Source organism: Plodia interpunctella, chromosome 5, assembly GCF_027563975.2.
Source record: "Plodia interpunctella isolate USDA-ARS_2022_Savannah chromosome 5, ilPloInte3.2, whole genome shotgun sequence".
In the NCBI taxonomy this organism is placed as follows: Eukaryota; Metazoa; Arthropoda; class Insecta; order Lepidoptera; family Pyralidae; genus Plodia; species Plodia interpunctella.
The window spans coordinates 2,261,397-2,281,425 of record NC_071298.1 but is presented as its reverse complement, the minus strand read 5'-3'; the positions used below and the strand labels follow the sequence as shown (position 1 = coordinate 2,281,425).

Below are 20,029 nucleotides of genomic sequence, written 5' to 3'. Positions count from 1 at the left end.
TTTTGATATACTTTTTGACTATGTACATTATGTACTTTGATATATTATTAGAAAAAAAATTGTAAGAAACAATAATGCTAAGCCTGTAGCGACTTATAGCGGCATGATAGGGACCAACACTGTTCAAATGAGTTTCTTTCGGCATTTCTTCTCAGCAGTGGTCGTTCCGAAATGCCAATAGTTTGTAGCTTGTGAGAAATTACTATTTAATATAAAAACTGACGTGAAAAAGTGCCTTTGAAGGTCTAATTTCTGAATAAATGATTTGATTTGTACAAAAAGTTACAGTGTCCATAAACTCTTGAAACTTGTGTTGAAAAACAGTTTTTTCCTAATAAGTAAGTAGGTAATATCGAGTTTTTGGTGCTTTTGGAAATGAGTTTACATTCTGTATTTCTTCTCAGTAAGAGTTATGGGACAATCGTTCAGAAATGATAGTAGTTTGTAGATTAAATAATTCTCATTTAGTCTAATTTTACTCTAAAAATTGGAAGTGAAAAACTTCCTGTGTGCCTGAATAAATTCTTCTATTCCTGTGTGTTTCTGAATAAATTCTTAGGTCCCACTTTCGCTCTGGTTTGACGTCTAAAAATTTATTCCACAGTATTGTTCGATCGAATAGGTTCCCCTGTTATATCCCTCTCGATATACCTACCCTATATATTGGACTGAGTTACATTTAAATCGTTGATCGTGAGCTACATTTAAAAATGACAAATTTCCTGCTAAATAAGCCCTAGGAGTGTATTCCTTAAGGCATGGACCAAATATACAAGATATACTTGTATATGTTATCTACACTGTAGATATATTTATTGGCCGTAACAAATAGTCGTAAGCAGTTCCATACCGCAAACCAGAGACACGCACGCGCACGCGTACCATCGCTTTGGAATCCTAAATCGACTATAGTCATGAAATCATTGCCAATATAAAAATCAATGCGTGCATGCTCGCGATGCCTGATCTGCCCACAGATACATCCATAATGCTAATCCAGCCGAATCAATAACATTTTATCGTATCAATCATGATAAACCAGAATAACATACACATTACATTAGGTATTATATGTACTACCACTGATATTAGTCTCTCTCTCATCTAGGCGTTTTCCAGTTTCCTTCCTTAGCCATAGAGCGTCGGAGCCCAGGGTCCGCTTTCCTAATTTTTCGTCTCCACTTCGCACGGTCGTCGGCATCCCTAGTTGTCAGACCATTGGCACGCATATCATCCCTGACATCAAGGCAGCATTTCTTGGATTTGCCCCTTCTGCCATCGCCAGGCATTTGTTCTCAACGTAATTTGTCGGACTACTGTTGATTTTAGTCTATGGTACACATTATATAATGTAAAATACACTGATTGTCCACAGCGACCGTCTACCCATTTAGTCAGAAGTCAGTAATTGTGTGTTTCCAATTCAGTTCCCTGTTTTATTCGGGGCTGTGACGTCGCGAAGCCCAGGGACAGCATAAAAACTAGTCCTTAAAATCTTCAACATTCGACTGTGATTTTACATCCGGCCGCCTACCTGAATTCAACCCATTACGATGTAAAGTGTAATGATAAAAAAAACGGGTTAGTTTTGTCTCTATATCAAAATTTCAACTTAAATCTTGGGTTGTCACCCATTTAAACTGTACGCACATAGCACAGAAGATTCATTTACACTTCTACAATAGGTACCTACAAATACAGATACAGTATCACGTCTTTATCCCTTACGTCCTATGGGCTCTGTCTACCCCAATTGTATTCTATGGTACATCCGGTAAGGGTTAATCAGCAAACAAAGCCAAGAGCAGCAAAACTCAAGATGGCGGACTTTTGGTGAACTGAGATTAAATGGTGTCAGGTTGCTAGCCCATCGCCTATAAAAATCTTAAATTTAGACCCCTTTCCCTTAATCGACTTTTACGATCTGTACGGGTGGAGAAGCACCTGGCGAATTCTGTGTTTTTCTTCCGCTTCAAATCCAACATGGAAGACAATAAGTATTTACTGTAAAGAGTAATTATTTCAAAAGACAACAATAGAATATCAGCCAGGCTTTGTCAGGCTTACCGCAATATAACTAATTGGAAAATTCTGGAGTGATTTTTTTCTTTGGTCACTGGGGCCTTACCGCGACACGCACGCTTCGTAAAGGGATGGCACTACAAGCATAATGAATTAACGTAAATAGTATTTAAAATAAGCCCCTAGCTCGACCGGTGATGACCTCTTTTACTATATATTCATTGTTACGTCAGAGAGAGGTATTTATATAATATCAAAAGTTAGAAATATATTTATTTGAAGCATACAAGTACATTTATAAGTTACCAACAACAGAGCTACAGAAATGTATCAGCCAGGCATATTCCATGACGTGGGAACGTGACGTTTATTTTCAGTGATACCAAATAAAGTGACAATGCTATAAATGTTACCTACTAAAATAATATGCAACTAGGTATATAAAATAATTAAATCCATGAAACATACTACTACAACACTTCACTGTAGCTCAGTTACAGTAACGTTCACTACCTAGGTACATCAGATGGTTGTTATGTCTGATTGTGCGTTTAATTAAAACAAATTGAGATTTAATTAAAAAGACGTAACAGATCAAAAAGTTTAACAATTTTCTTAAGAAAAACTTTCAATCGTATATTATTATGATTCAAATAGATTTAAATCATTTGTCAGCTACTTTTTTGGGCTCGAAAATATGAAAAGTTAAATTATACATAATAAAAAATTCATGATTCCTCCAAGGGTCCGGATTATCAGTACAAAGCCTGTTAGAGGCAAGTTTAAACCCAGTTCTGACTATTAAGTATACTAAGTTGTTGTAGGTACCCTAATAAAGGTATCTTAATCTACCTATTAGGTAAAGTTAGGTGGCCAATATCTGAAAATTAAACGAGGGGCAGTTGGTGCGAATGAGCTATTTTGTCACAGAACTTGATCGAGTTTTGTGTTTTTCGCATACGGAGCGGTGACCCAAAACGCAACTAGTTTTTTTTTATAAGTACTGGTACGTTACTTAAATGAAATACTGGCCACTCACAAATGTCGATAGTTTAAATTTTTAGAAGACTTTTTTTTTAAATGTCCGAACCTACAGGTATAAGAACATATATTACATTTGTATCTGTTACATATTATATCTGTGAGGTGAGCAAAGCCACATATTGAAATCCATTTTACAAGTGTTCGGACATTTAAAAAAAGGTCTTCTAAAAATTTAAACTACAGCTCACCCCTTTTTTTATTTAAAAAATAATTCATCGTGACCGAAAATGTATGGATGCGCGATGAATATGTATTGCCAAACAGTTCAGCGAATTTGGGTGTTTTAATTTAATACTGCAACCAAAAAATTTTGGTTGCAGTATCTGAGTTGAAGATAGTTTAAAAGCCATTTAATACCTATAACATACATAATATTATATTGATCTGATAAAATCTAAAGGGATACGCTATTAATTCAGGCCATTTTCCGATCTTGCGTCCCAAATCGTGACGTGATATAATTAAATTCACATCATCAAGAAGGGGATCAAACGCAATTTGTCACAATATACAAGTATTTAACAAAAACGAACGATTATCAAACGATTTTTAGCTCTTTTGCTGTTAACATAGAGTTGATTTTGTTAAGCTCTAGAGGAGATCAAAGTTTAATCCATGTGTATAGGATTTATGGCAGTAGCGTTCGTAGTTCTACGTACATCCCAACGTACACACAATAAAGTTGTCGTATTTTTATTCGCTCGTGTGAGCCTCGTTAATCTCTAGAGGCGGTGGTCTTTGCACAGATTGGTATTGCTTGCTGTATTATCTTGCGAGGAACTTGTTTTATATTAAAAACTGAAGGTGTGTGTCGTGTAGTGTACGCGTATTGCTTCTTGTTTGCCCTCTGTACGTATTTATTTTACTTCCGTTTGACAGGAGATCAGAGGGGTTAGTGCGGGTTTGCATTTAACTTCTATCCATCGAATCGATTCGAAGTAAGATACAATGGCGCAATGTGATTGGTTCGCTGCAATCACATTGCGCCACTGTAACGCAACGACAACCACACTACAATGTGATTGGTTCGCTGCGTCTCATGTCGAATCGATTCGATGGTGAGAAGTGAAATGCAAACCCGCACTAACCCCTAGCTCAGATAATTCCACCGTTGCTCTCTATTTCGATACTTTGTTTCTCTGTTCTATCTTCTGCATATAATAAAACTGTAAGCGGTCTATGTGTGTACACGGGAAATATTAAAGACAACTACTTACGGGTGGTCTTTAAGACGAATACGAGTCAAAGTATTTTTTTTTTACTTTTTGTCTGTATGTCTGTCCGAGCATCACGCAAAAAGTACTGGAAGGAATTTGATGTGATTTTCACAAGTGTATAATAAATAAAATAAATATATTGGGACAAATCACACAGATTGAGCTAGCCCCAAAGTAAGTTCGAGACTTGTGTTATGGGATACTAACTCATTGATACGATATTTCATAACAAATACATATATAGATAAACATCCAAGACCCGAGCCAATCAGAAAAATATCATTTTCCATCCCGACCATGACATAACCCGACCGGGGATCGAACCCGGGACCTCTCAGTTCAGAGGCAAGCACTTCACCACTGCGCCACTGAGGTCGTCAATGTGTAATGTATTGTCTAACTTATAATCTTCGCGATATGTATGTAAATGCGGGCGAAGCCATGAACTGTAAAGCTCCGTGACATGATTTGTACAGTCAACTTCAAATACATTCCGAATCACCGTTCAAACATAGGCTAAATTTTTTTTCAAAAAACAATCCCCAAATGACTATAATGGATGAAAGTTTGTAAAATGTAAGTGTAGTGTAGTTTTGTTAGTGTAGAAAATCACGTTTGTTTCAAATTCAAGCAGGCGAATCCACCGTCCAAAGCCAGTTGGAAATAAAACAACTATTTATATATTAACTCTCCGTATATAATGATATAAACTTTATAAATACAAGCGTTTCACAATAGTACAGCCGGGCAGTAAACAAGACACTACGTTTACAAATCAATAACAAACATGTTAAGCATTCACAACTGGCAACACTGATATCGTAGCGCTGGCAACACTATCAACTTAAAAATATATGTTACTTAGAAAATAGAAACGCAAATATATTTAAAACATTATACCCGATAAAAAATCCTGTATAAAAACCATTTATGCTGTAACACAAAGTTAATACATATATAAGGGAAAATATGGTTGTAGGTATCAGAAATTGGTTAATAAATAGACAACATGTTACAATAACATATACGTCATACGTGTGAAGTCGATCACGCCATTTAAGGCTTGTCTGGCCAATGAAATAAACGATTTATTAAAAACACAACATTTTACATGACCAACACGATTTTATGCCAGCCATTTAGTCTGTCCAAATAGAATGGGCGTGATGACGATAGTTTTCATACGTATTTTCCGCATAAGTACATATTAAATTTGTTTTTTTGAGAAAAACGTCTACACTCTTACCAAAATACGCTAAGATTTCACAAATGTAGGTAACTTTAATATGACATTGAAAAGAAAACCTGTATCCATTAATACGCCTAAATAATTGCGTTAGCTTTATTTTATTTGTGATTGTCCATAAATTGCCCAAATTCAAATGTGTACATTTGTGTCATCTACCAAAAAAGATCAAAATATACTCTCTCTCTCTATCATCTGAGCGTTATCCCAGTTGCTTCCGCCGCCATAGAGCGACGGAGCCAGACTTTCCTACTTTTTCTCCTTTACTAAACATATACATACTCCAATAATGTAGTAAAGGAGGCTAAATATAACCAAACAAGTCAAGTTTTTATTTTAAAACAATTTTCTGTTTCTCCAAGTGCTGTAATTTTTTGGTGCATTTTTCTGTCGTAATTATAATTAACGACGTATGTACTTATAATAAATAACTAGAGTACAACACAGGACACTTGCATGACTAGCAGTATAGGTATTTAAACGAAACAACCTTGTACCTAAGGCTTAAGTTAAATTAACACCAAAATAGGAGTGGTTCGCACAGCACCGAATTTTAAACAAATAATCACTCGTCTTATAATATTATAACATATGATATAGAAACTTGCGTTGAGAACATTATGTGTGGCATTTTATACCAAACATTATATACGTATTAGCTTACAATTCACTTAAAAAGACGTTACGACGTTATGGTCTGACCAATAGATTAAAACAGAGCAGTTACATGATTATAAATTATATATTTATAACAGCTTTATATACTTATGAAATATAACATAACCCTCACATATTAAATGCTAAGCTTCTAAAATATATAGAGAAAAATCTTTAGTATCGCTTTTAATAATATAAAGAATTGACTAATAAAAATGAATTATATGTTAGAAATATGATAATAAACAATTTACTAAAGTTTATTTTGCGCAGCGTACGTTACATGCTAATATCTAGAATATTCTCTATAATTTTATGATATAAATCACTACTGAACACGTATTAGGCATCACCTAGCAAGTGTGTCCGCTGCAAGAGCTTACCATCTCATTCACTAATATTGCATGGGACAGAGATAGAAATTAGATTCATCTCTGTCGCACGTGAGATACTTGAGTAAGACATCATCGTAGCGGACGCTCTAACATTTTTAAATAAATTTCGAAGTAGAAACATTTGGTTGGAAAAAAGTTATGATATAATCTGTTTCACCTTTACATTATCTAACAAGGTGTCGATTCTGCTAACGTTTTAAATCATGAAAAAAAAATATAATCCATTTTCTCATCAGCGGAACAACAACCTTTAAACAAAGTATAATAATTTATTAAAATATTTTCTGTATCAGAATTTCCTGCAAATGGTAACAATTCCACAAATAATCTTGAACATATATTTTTTTAACTTCTTAAACCAGTACTCAATAAATATTTCATAAAATAATTTCACATTTATAAATATTGTTCAAGAATGCAGTTTTTAAAAGCAGTATGTAAATAAAATTTTGATAATGTAGTATAAAGCGATGAGATTCTTAATTAGTCTTGAAAAAAGTGAATAAACGAGTAAAATAATTATATGGATACATAATTAAAATATTTTTTCATGTAAATAACTTTTGAGATTTATTGATACAAGACCTTTTTGGACGATATGACATATTATAGTTAAAGGTATATTTATATCGAAATATATAAAACTTTGTAACATTATTTCATGTTACGTGAACTATTAAAAGCCTATATTTTCTACGCACTAGTGACATCTACTGTGTAAACGACAGATATGTAAATCATATCAATTTTATTATCATGAACGTGTAACTTAAGTACGTTTAAAATTCATAGTTTCATCGAGACATTACATGGTTTCTTAAAAAATGCAAAAGTCATCAAAATATTTTTCACTTAAACGATTACTTCAAATCCCCCTAAGTAACTTGGCAATTTCAAATTTTTTGCAAATTTTATTTTTTTATTGGGACAAATCACACAGATTAAGCTAGCCCCAAAGTAATTAGTAAGTAATTGAAATGGGAAAGGTTTAGTAGTTTAATTTTCAATATAATTGTCGCTCCTTGTTATTATCAATATTAAAGGCAAGTACGTAAAGTTTATCATTTTCGAAATAGCAACTTACTTAGCGGAATTACGATGTAAAACTTTATTCTTAATCATTAGTAGCTTCCGTTTTAACAACACATATTATTAAAATTGCACTTACCAAAGCCTTGGCCATTTTTACGCCACACATCAGTCAGGTATTTACACCCGTAACATCACGTTTTAGTAAAGAAGCAGTTTACATATGATTATAATAAATATTGAGCCTGCTTGGAAGAAAAATAATAATTAACTAAAAATATCCTTTAGCTCGCCATTACATGCTTTATTCTGAACCATATCAAAAATACACGATCGCCATTGATTTATTACTGCGATAAAAATATCTCCAAAATTTCTTGCGTAATAATTAAGAAATTTGTATATTATTTACGAATTTAGAGTACTGATAAAAAAAAACTATTCAACCTATCAAAATTTCGCATAGCAAAAATTACGACTCCTAAAATTGTTTATTAAATAACGCATGTAATGGCAGTTCAAAACATCGAGATTCCTACAAAGATTCACATCGCACCCAGCAATTCATCTGTCAAACCTTAATGCTTATATACTACCGCGAAAAAATCTTAATGGTGCGTTCAGCCGTTTCAGCTACACATGCGTAGGCCCAGGCTCATCATTGCGCTTGCGCCTAGTACTCCTTCTTACCACGTGTTTGGCTGCGTCGGCGATGTCCTGGTGCTCGCCGTGAGCAGCCAAGTCGAAGTCGGAACCAGAAAGTGAAGCTATGTGGTTCCAATTAGGTTCAGATTCGCCTGTTACATAAAGTTGTGTTATGAAATTGTCAGGTAAGTGTATGTTTAAATGGAAGTTTTAATAAAGCGATGATTTTAACCACCTAAAAAAAATATTTAATCGCTAGCGGTTATTTGTTCATCAAATAAGATTTGATAGAGTTATAAAAACTGAAAATTATTTTTACAAAACAATCTTAGATTTTTTTAAATTATTTTTTCTGAATCCTGTTCATCGAAGATTTATGAAATAATTACTCGATTAACTGGACCATTGCAATAATTCAATACTTATGATTTACACGTTCAGCACAAGTGATGTTCAAATTACTACATATTGCAAGTTGTGCTAACTCAAACAAAGTATTGTCTAACTATATGTCGAATAGAAGCTTCAGCCTAAATACTTTAAAAGCTATAAAATGAAACGCCGCAAAAGCCTTCACCGTGTTAACACTGAAGCATCTAGTGTTGCCATTCACAACACAAATTAAAAACTATACAAGCATTTTTGTCAATTTTCTTAAATGATGTTTTTATTTCAACATTTTTTAATTAAACTATAAAAGTAATGTTATAGTTTTCAATCTGCATTGGGACCCGAATAAACATTTTAACCTTAAAAATGCATTGATATTTGTATTACTTAGTAAATTCAATGAAAAACATGAATTTATTCCACGTTATTGGAAATTTGTTGTTAGAACGCATCGAATAAGCCAATTCGCTCCCTTGCATGCTTTTATGAAGCACTGCTAACGTATCTGATTATTTATTTTATGATGATGTTTACCTGAAGTGTATGTGTAAGGAGATTTTAGTATCCCATATATCTTAACATTCCATTATTAATTGTACTAATATACTGGCTGGTAGAATGCAATATTTTGTTTAAGTTTTAAAAAATACTTGTCTAGTACTTATGATCTGTGCCATTGAAATGCGCCATCTTTTAGCTCAATTTCATTCTAGCGCCATAAAGTAATCATTTTGAATTACACATTCTTGTTCTTTGAAAAATGCGAAATATTTGTAAATATTGTTATTAAATTATTGCCAGTTTATATTAGAGCGGACTTATCAGACTTTATGTCACGTACGATCGATAATTACGAATGAATATATAGTCTGTAGTGTTCTCGGTAATACAGTATAAACAGCTACCTATATGCCGTGCCCCACCTCAGCACGTAGCTGTACATCACATCCAGACTTTTCGATGTTCCACCGCACTAACTATCAATTACTCACTGTCCTAGTAATAGTGAATAGTCTCTGCGCTTAGGCAGAGGTCTATACATCACGACGCATCTCCGTGAACTTAACCCCTACTCAGTGTTACGGCCATTTTTATAGGCGCAGTGGGGAGAGTGACGCAACGTCACTTTGACATTGACACATTTAAACCAATACACTGTAGTGTATTGATACTGTAGTGTATTGATACTGTAGTGTATTGATACTGTAGTGTATTGATACTGTAGTATCTAACTTATATCCATCCGTAGTTATCGCAATTACGCAGTATCAAAATTATTTCCGGTCGGGTCGTGTCTACGGTGATCATGTGTGATGTGGTGTCGTGAATATCGTGATTCAAACCATGCTTTATATTATTAATGGTAATATTCAAAATCACTCACATGGCAGCGTTCTGTCGGCGCCTGCTTACTGCTCATGACTTATAGATACTTATAAGTAAGCCGAAAATTATGGTGTCACTCAAAGAACGCTCATAAAATGTGGTTCATGATAATGTAATTTAGTTGCACAAAAAGTCAATAGTTGAATGACAATAAAGACTATTTTCTCATAACCCTCCATAATCAATGTGAAATATTACCATATAGTTTAAAGATTTCAATATAATTAACACGATTCTTTCACTAATTTAAGCCGAAAATTTTAAATAAAATTATACCAAATTTTTATAACATAAGATACATAAAATTTTATAATTAAGACAAATAAAGGAATTTAATGAGCGTTCTTACTCGCATTGTAAGACTGCGTTGTGCACGTATGGGCACGTACGTTGTGCATTTAATATTTATATTAAAAGCTAGCGAAGCATACGAATTGCTTATATGGGAGTAATCACAATATACAATAATATTTAAAAACCATAAATGTAAGAAACAGTATAGTCATGATAAATCATAATATTATCAAATAAGCTAAGCTTAGTTGTAACAACTAAGCTTAGCTAACGATAAAACTAACAAAAGTTATTAAACGTGGTCGTAAAAGTTATTCTCTTTATTTTCATATGTAAGGACCTAATATAATTTTATTAGCTTTTAAATAAATCGACAAAATCGATCGTTCTTCTTCTTCTTATATAATTCTTATAGATGATAAGGTATTTTTAGCACAGTTCTATTTATAGCAAGCAAATTTAAAAGCTTATTTACAAATTTTGTCCTTCATCTGATCTACATAATTGTACATGGTTAGAGACTATTCAATATCTTGTTGTTGTATCATTTAGCAAATGCGAAGGTTACCTACTAAAAGCATAAAATATAAAAAATAATTTTTGTATCGTGCAAAAGAGCATAAGAGGCTATCTGCTGTCTCTTTCACTCGATACAAAATCTTGATTATGAATGAAAGCCGGAGGTGTGATGTAAAACCTAACGAAAGAGAATGAAAAATACATTGGTAACATAACTTTTCGGCTTTCCCAAATTTCTCACACTCTTATTATAATGCCCTAGTCGACCCCAACAATTGCGATGATAATCCGTATCCAATACTATACACACACAACACAGTCTTCATACGTTCTAAGGTCACTGGTTTATATCAAATTCTACTATCGAAAAAGTTACTGTTGAGTGCTGACGCGAGTGAATTCGCCGCTAGGGGCGCTGTTGTTTTGACGTTTCTGAATAAAATTTAACGTTTGCTTTATGCGCAAACGTCAAATTTTCTTAACACTTCTTCACATCAGCGCACCTAGTAGTGAATTCACTCGTGTCAGCCATTGAATAATTATCTTATGTAATGTCATAATTTTAAGAACAGAACGCAAATAACTCATTTTTAAATTCTACATGCTATTCAGCAGATCTATACGTTTTGCTGTCGTTGGAATATTGTATTTTTAAATTATTATTCCTAACCAACCAGTGACCAAAAAACGTTGTTAGTCCAAAAAGAAAAGGAAGTAACAAAGCGGTGTCGCGCATCCTACCGTAACCGTGTTATTTAAACTGGCGTAGAGTGGTGTGGACCTTCAGCGCGGGGGGAGTGGGGGGAGAGCCCCGGCGTCTGATTGGGCGAGGCGCGGGAGACTAGCGAGCGCGCGCGGGTCTCCTCGAGGATGAAGGAGTTGATGACGTAGGCCTCGCGCCGGATGCGGTCGCGCAGCTCGGCCGACATGTCGGGGATCGCCCAGCGGACGATTATCATCACTAGGGCGACCACGTTCTGGTGTTTCGGGAGGATTTAGTATTATTTGTGATTCTTCTTCTTATTTAAGAGCTATGCTTTTGTCGGTATTCCACGACAAAAGGTACGACAAAGGTAAGGCACCTCATAAAGTACTCACAAATCATGAGAAATAAACTTTTGAAATGAACAATGTAACTTTATAAAAATAACTTCAGACGCGAAGATTTTCAAATGGCCAAACATTTTTTTTTTTTTAAATTATCTGTGTAGACTTTAAAGTTCCCATGGAATTAATAGAAATATTATTATTATTTCTCACCTCAAAAACGACGACGAATGCCAGCCTAGCGCCCATGATGTGCCAATACCAGTTGCTGCGCTCGTAGTCGTCACCCTCCTTGTAATACCAGTAGCCGGGGTAGCTGCCAATGTTATTACATCTTATGATCTGGGAACTCGCGTGTGGTTCCGCCCTAGAACAGGACCACTCCACATCTTCCCGCGGATGTCGTCCGAAGTGCCTAAGGGCTAGCTTTGGCAGCTATTGCTATTCCCAAGGAGGTAGTAGCGTCAGGCAGCAGACGGCCGGTTGTAAAATAACATCTTAACATTTTTAAGATATATTTTTAAGTTGACCGCGGTCTTCAAAGTGCTCGTCCAAATCAAAAGGAACCTTATGGCGGCTGGCACTTAGGTCTTTATTGCCGTTGTTCGAATACAAAACAAAACAACGTCAGTAATTGCGTAAGTGCCGGGCGCCGTAAGGTCACTTTTGATTTGGACGGTCACATTTATACCCTAATTTCCAAGCGTAGACAGAGTAAGCTATGAGTAGACCCCTTTCCATTTCGAAAATAACGGAAACGAGACAGAGCGCTGACATCTTTTATCCCTCATCAAGTACTCGGTGCAATCTGCCACTTTACTTTGTAAGAGATTGGGCCGGGAAGTATGGAAATCGTTAATCTCATTTGGTTATAATTAGAAAGAAGATTCTATGCATTTGCATATTTAAGCTATTATCATCACTAATAGCATATTTTCTCTAAAATATAGTTAAGATGTATTCATTCGTCGTCTATATGATTTTCTCCATCTTGTAGATAATCAAGGCATAGATTACCTGCACTGTGTCTGATTGTAGTGGCTGAGGGGCTTGTACTCCAACACCGAAGTATCGAAGTTGGCTAACGTGTACTTGACGTAGCCGTCCATGTCGCCGCCGTTGCTCATCCGGTACACGAGTCGCGGGATGAACTCCGACGTGAACGCTATTATGAAGCCCTAAGGAATAAAATGACATTTTTGTCGCTGTTAAAATTTGAAATAAAAACATTTTTGGTTAATAATAATTCGGATAAAATCAGATAGTAGTACCCGAAAGCAGATATCGAGTAACCCGATGGACATACTGCGTACACGTCTGCGCTGTTGCGATGCGATTATTTCTCGGATCTATCGTCCAACATTTTCTTTTTCCATTCTTTCTGATAGCAATATATTTCGACGTTACCGATTTTTATATGAGACCGTAAAAAATAGTAAAATCGCAATTAATAAAACAGATCAATTAATTATAAAATGTAAGCACCTATATTCATTTAATTTTATACGCAGTAAAGTAAGTAAGTAAATTAACAAACACACATATCTAGTGCGCAATAGAGGACAACTAACGTTGGTGATGATGCTGAGCTTCCCGATGGAGTCGAGGATGCGGTACCAGACGCCGATGTCGGTGACGCGCTGCGGCACGGGCCGCCGGTAGCACGTGAGGAACTTGCGCGCGTCCAGCCTCATCTCCAGCACGTTGTTGATGAGCGCGAACAGCGGCGCCAGCGGGAACGCCGCCACGAAGATCGTCACGAACCCGTATTGGAGCACTACAAGTTGTAGATCGCTTCTTTATTTTAGGCGACGAGTTAATTAATATAACACGGCCCCATCTTAATATTATAAATGCGAAAGTAACACTTCACGCTATAATCTACTCAACCAATCTTCTTGAAATTTCACATGTAGTTTGAAGTATGGAGAAGGACATAGAGTACCTTTTGTCCCGAAAACACAACTGTTTCTGTGGTGAAATGTGGCTTTAGTGAGAAACTATGAGAAACATTCAAGAAAAAAAAAACTGGTTGCACTCCGGGAGTGCCGGCAGAAGTGAAAACTTGAATATGAACATTGTGCATTTTTGACGTCTTACGAATTTTCGATCTGGTCACGTGTCCTGACGCGAGTTTAACATTTTATACCCATCACAAAAAGTGCACAACGCTAAAGAAGTTTTCACATCAAAATAAAAAATATCGCCGATTGATTACAACACAACAAAGATTTAGGATTTATCTGACTTACCCATCTCCAAATATTCTGGGAACAATCCCATGTTGCCAAAGTCGACTAGTTTGAAATCTTTCACCCACTGCAAAGGACTTTTTATCCTAAAACCAAACAAAATACAATTTTACGACAACTCTTTTACGTGTTGACAAACATGACAGATTGTCTTATTACAGAGCAGAGATTTTCATCTAAATATACAGTTATTTTAAATGATTTAAACTTTACGAACAAAAAAAAGTACAGAGAAAATAAAAATACAAAAGACATCGAATGTTCTAGAAAAATGTGGCTTCTTCTTAACGCCTTAGATGATAATCATCCTTAAGGGAAATTATTTATTTATTTAATTATATTATGTATTTATTATTTATGAACTATTAGTGCAATGAGTGACTTCATAAGTAAGACTGAGTATCTGTGCCTGAAAAAATTTTTTTAATACAATTTAAACTGACGTGTTTTTCCTGCCAATGGTGCGAATGATGTACCACCACTTGAGGAGATATGGCATCAGCATCTCCACGATGGTGTTGATGAACTGCTTGCCCACCATGATGATGGCCAGCTGGATCGACAGCTCCAGGAAACAGCCGCCGGGCGCGCACTGCCGACCACAATGTAACATAACTAAGGTGAATCTCCTGTCATCCATTTTTTTTTTGTGTTCCGTCCCTCAAAAGGAAAAATGGAACCCTTATAACAACACTCGTGCGTCTGTCTGTCCGACCTTCACAGCTAGTTATCTCCGAAACTACAGACCAATTAATTTAAATCCAGATAAAAATCAATTGTAAAATTAACTTTTCATCATCATCTCATCTCGATGCGGTCTAGTCACTTTGCTTAAGAGTTCCGAATTTATCAATCTTCACTTTTGAGAAAATAAAAGATCTTTAAATTTATTAAACCTTATTAACCGATGCAAATAGTATCACACAAGCAAAATTTCCCTTCAAACATAAACAAAAAAATGGCTCCAATACTTCAAGATTTCATTAGGGATTTACAGACGGAGACAAAAACTCTTTTTGTTATTCACGCAAAATCAAATGGACGGATTGTTATGTAATTTGGTACATGGGTAGAATATAACCTGGACTAACACATAGGTTACTTTTTATCCCGAAATTCCCACGGAAGCGAAACCCCGGGGCGCAACTATTAAAAACATGTTATTAAAAAATAGATTTACCTCTTCCTGTCTCTTCTCAAAGAACCGCACATAGTCTCCCGGGCGGCCCACATACTTCCCTTTGAAGAACGCTATATAGAATATGGACGCGTAATAGTTGACGAACTGTAGTAGGTATATCTTGAGTGTCAGCGAGTCGTCGAATTCTGTTTGCGTGCGCAAGAGTTCCTTCTCTGTCAGCCATTCTGCTAAGTACTGGTAAACCTGGGGCACAAACACATATTTCAATGTCATCTAATTCGCCGCTAGGGGCTCTGGTGTTGTGAAAGATTAATTTTTTTTTACGGTTAGTATGCATTGTCTAATTTTGAACTCTAACACAATGAAATAAAATTCAATTTGACTTACATAATTGAGCATACAGATGAGCACCAGATTAATACACGCTGCCGTGGCTGTTGTAAACATAATCGGATTCGATGTTATAAGGGCATTGTCGTGGTTTCCCAAGGCAATGGCTCCTAGTAGCGACATTCGATAGAGAACGACCGCGAGCACTGTTGCGAAGGCCATAAGGACTAGAATCGCGACGATGCTGAACGACATCAGCGTCGCGGGGAGGCGCATGCGCCAGAATGGCACCATTGGTTCGCGTTCGCCTGTTACCACGTTCAGCTAAAAGAAACAATTAAGATAGGTACAGATACAGTATCACGTCCTTATTTATTACGGGGTAGACAGAGTCATAAATCGAGAAACTCTGGCGAAGGTTACGTTAAGCTGTATATGGCAAAAATAGGTATTATAATTTTGGTGGCAATTTGAACTATCATCTCAAAAAAAAACAAATGACATCTCCTCTAAAGTATAATAACATGTCTATGGTTAAAGACACAAAATACCTGTGTTCTCTTCACGTGTGCCAGCCTGGCCAAGTACTGTGGTCTGGGATGCTCCTCGTAAACGTCGAAGCCCGTCAGGTCCCAGCGGTGCGTCATTTCTGCTGAATATCGCTTCCATAGTTCGAGGAAACACGCGGCTGGAAGCAAAACAAGTATTTATTTTTTAGTTTTCCCCTATAAGTCAAACAAATTAAGTAAGTAAAAAAAAATTTGATGGTGGAACTATTTGAACACCAGCGCAACCATCTAATTTGCTGGCTGACTCTTCTTCTTCATAGTCGTATTCCTCATGGCCGAGGGTCGTGGTCATTACATGGAATGAAACACACGTAACAACTTTCTTGGCATTATTAATGGAGTGGCTTGCCATTGCCTTCTCAATTTCATACACAAGTTAACAATCAACAAGTGTGCAGGTTTCCTCACGATGTTTTTCCTTCACCGGAAGCAAGTGGTGGTCGATGAAAACTACTATACATGAGTCAGATTGGTATACAAACTCATGTGGCACGAGTAGGATTCGAACCTGGGACCTTTCGATCCACAGGCGTGGTTCTTAACCATTACACCACCACCGCTGGCTGACTGGTCTAGCCTTAAAAAGAAAATAATAATGAAAAAGGGATCCCTTTTTACATATTTTTTTTACTGTAATTTAATTCACCATAACAAGTAAGGTATATATTTTTTGACACAATAATATTTTGACATACTTGTTTTTGTCATACCTTATCAATAAGCATAATTATTATTTAGGCTAATGTATTTTACCATAATTTTGATTTGCATAAAGCTATAGTGTAGCAGTAGGTTAGGGTGCGGCGGGGTGACCCTTGGGCCAACCATAAGCCGCCAATATGCTTTAGAATATTATGCTTGAAAATTGTTATGCTTATGGTAGGTATACATAAAAATTGTGCCTAAAATATTATGCCAAATTAATATTGTGCGTAACTATTATGATAATAATGAATAGTATCCCATGTTAAATTATGACATAAAATTAATAAATAATAATAAATAAATATATTAGGACAAATCACACAGAATTGTATGCATAAAAATGGGGAACCTAAGAGAAATACTATGTACTGACTGAAGTTATGAAATATTCACCCCAAAAACTCATGAAGACGGCAAAGAACACAGTGGTGGGGTTGTCGAAGAGGTAGGTTATTCGGGACTGCAAACAGGTGTCCTTTAGGTCCCAGTAGTCGCAGAAGTAATCGCAGAGGGGACACATTTTAATGGTAGAATTGTAGTTGCAGACCTCTTCACTGGAAAATATATACATATTTTTAAAGACTGTATCTTGTAGGCAAGGTTAAAAGACTGCTGTCTTGTGGTGAACTACAAATCATTTGTATAACACATTAAATAACACTAATTATGACACAAAAGACATCAGAAACTAATGTACGAGCCGCAGTTTGCAATCCGTACTGTTAAGTAAGTTAAGTTAATTTAGTTTTTGAGTGAACGAAAGATATGTGTTGACGCTTATGCGTAATTTGATTTTTGCGGAGCCCGGACTTCGGAGCTTCACAGCCCCAAATGAAACCGAGAAAAGATAGTGGAAAAATGTAAAAAAAACATTTACCTGGGCACGTTCGAATAGACCGTAGATGCAGAGTATATAACACAGATGAGACCTACTATGGATGCTGGGATTAACATATGAGTGTAGAAACCTAGCCATGCGAAGTATAGACCTGAAACAAAATTTGAATGGTTTTATTATACCTGTCACACATGCTTTTTAATTAACTCGATAGCTCAGTGTTTAAAAGCACCTAGTTAGGCAGGGGCGTGGGATCGATTCCAGAGCCATGATTTTTTCGGGCGTGATACACATTATATTTACCTGGGTGGACCACAGGCACAATTTCTTGCTGGTGGTCCACCTCAGTTCACCTAGGTAAATCACGGGCACTTTTTTCACCTCAATAATCTTTTGAAACACAAGTTATGAGTGTTGCAATTCAAATAAAACTCGATTTAAATAATACTACTTACTTTATTTCTTCAAGCTACAATCAAAGAACTATTAATACCCACCAATTTTAACGCCGAAGTAATCTTTGACATAATCTAGTGGTTGGTACTTGATCCATTTCGAAACGGTAGCCCACTCTGTGTACAATAGATGGCGCATCGATCCGGGAGTTTTGAGATCACCCTGTAAACAAAAGGAATTAACATTTAAACTGTAGTGTATAGGAATATAGACTCTTAATGCAAATAACAAAGTTCAATTTAATTCAACTTAGGTTTTATATACCCTGTGGTATATGTGGTATATATTTTGGATCGCGTGATTTATATACCACAGGGTATATAAAACCTATCACGCGATCCAAAATATATCTCATCGTTGGTCATCATAACTGATATCATTCATTCTACAGCAAAGCAGTCTCAACTGCACTTGTAATAAATATAATTTTCCTTTAACTGTGTCATGCAGGGGAACACGATGAGAATACTTGGATTGCTGCGAAGTAATCTCGATTCTACACGCTTGTGATAAATATCATTTTATTTCAACTCACGTCGTGCAGAGGGTACGCAGCGCTGTACGTAGAATTAGATATAAGTCTAGCGATGCCGAAAGCGAAATCGTCGTTGGGCATGTCCGAAAATTTCTTGCGGTCCAGTATAAACTGGACTATGCGGGAACGGATGGATGGGGTCCAGAAACATTCTGAGGTCGTGTCGAATCTGAAAGTAAAAATAGTTCCACATTTGTCAATTGACGCCATTGCAAAGCTGCGGTAAACTTTGTTCACCGCAGCTTTGGAGGTCGGCGGCAGACTTAGTTTTAAGTAAATGTTTGACGTCAATAAATATGTATATCATCGTATGATTAATAAAGAGTTTTGAATTTTAATTTTGAATAGGCTTTTTTTGTAGTTTCGCCTTTTAAGGACGATTTCCATCAGTCAGACGTTGACACGCGTATCTCCCTTAACATCAAGCCAGCACTATTTAGTTTTGCCCGTTTAACCAAGACCAAATTAGAATTTCTCATCATTCTATAACATGAAACTAAGATGACTGAAAAGTAGACTTAGGAAATCGCTCATATGAGAGAAAGAGATACTACCATGCCTTTAGTACAATAGGTATAAACATGTTTTTACATTGGAGCTACAACTGACGATCCAATGTGCAAACCAGACTATGGTATCTCGTTTCGGAGGCCAAGGTCCACTTGGGGTCACTGACACACTGGGGACCCAGCGGAGTATGAGTACGTGATCGGCCGTATACTTACAGATAGTCCTTATCCTTAGAATAAATGGCGGTAAGGCGATGCTTTCTCTCGGGGAACAGCTCTGGATCAACTCGTATCTTGGACATGAACCGGTCCCAACACGCATCCACTCGATCTATCAGGCTGTTCGTCTTCTCTGTCACGTCTCTTAGTGCTGAGAACTGGAAATTTTAAGGGCGAAGATACACATGCAAGTTAACGGGCAAACAGGTTGCATATGCACCGTTCTATGTCCTTGACATGCCATAGTTACTAGTATGTGTATTAAGTGACACATGCCGGTAGCTGGCATGCAAGTAAGAAAGCTACTGGTATATGTAGGTACTTCTGCCCTAAGAGTAAATATAATTTTACGTAGGCCTAAATATCATTCCCGTTTTTCAGGGCGCTTCGACACAAGTTGCACCGGACGCCATCATCGGCTGATTGAATCAACTTGTATTCTATAATGGACATGACATTATAGAATACAAAATCGCTATCAGACTAAGGCGCTATAAGCAAATTATGGTAGAAGAAATTAAATGAAAATTGACTAATATAATACTGATCCAGCAAATGTTACTATTTCATGTTACTTGGAACAA

General features: G+C 36.2%; 1 protein-coding gene across 12 annotated transcripts in view; it reads right to left on the bottom strand.

The window, feature by feature from the left end:
• Positions 1-4,958: 4,958 nt before the first annotated feature.
• Positions 4,959-20,029, bottom strand: part of subdued — a 37,632-nt gene continuing 22,561 nt past the window's right edge. For 11 of the 12 annotated variants that reach the window (XM_053744674.2, XM_053744675.1, XM_053744676.1 and 8 more), the window contains 15 exons: positions 19,443-19,603; positions 18,718-18,886; positions 18,224-18,344; positions 17,766-17,877; positions 17,282-17,442; positions 16,166-16,302; positions 15,672-15,938; positions 15,324-15,527; positions 14,587-14,735; positions 14,144-14,229; positions 13,463-13,668; positions 12,909-13,069; positions 12,105-12,207; positions 11,626-11,821; positions 5,721-8,407 (listed from right to left, as the gene is read on the bottom strand). In XM_053744674.2, the coding sequence (XP_053600649.1) occupies positions 8,244-8,407; positions 11,626-11,821; positions 12,105-12,207; positions 12,909-13,069; positions 13,463-13,668; positions 14,144-14,229; positions 14,587-14,735; positions 15,324-15,527; positions 15,672-15,938; positions 16,166-16,302; positions 17,282-17,442; positions 17,766-17,877; positions 18,224-18,344; positions 18,718-18,886; positions 19,443-19,603 (2,397 nt within the window). In that variant the 3' untranslated portion in view covers positions 5,721-8,243. Of the gene's footprint in view, positions 8,408-11,585; positions 11,822-12,104; positions 12,208-12,908; positions 13,070-13,462; positions 13,669-14,143; positions 14,230-14,586; positions 14,736-15,323; positions 15,528-15,671; positions 15,939-16,165; positions 16,303-17,281; positions 17,443-17,765; positions 17,878-18,223; positions 18,345-18,717; positions 18,887-19,442; positions 19,604-20,029 lie in introns of all 12 variants that reach the window. The other variant, XM_053744677.2, reaches the window with a different exon arrangement.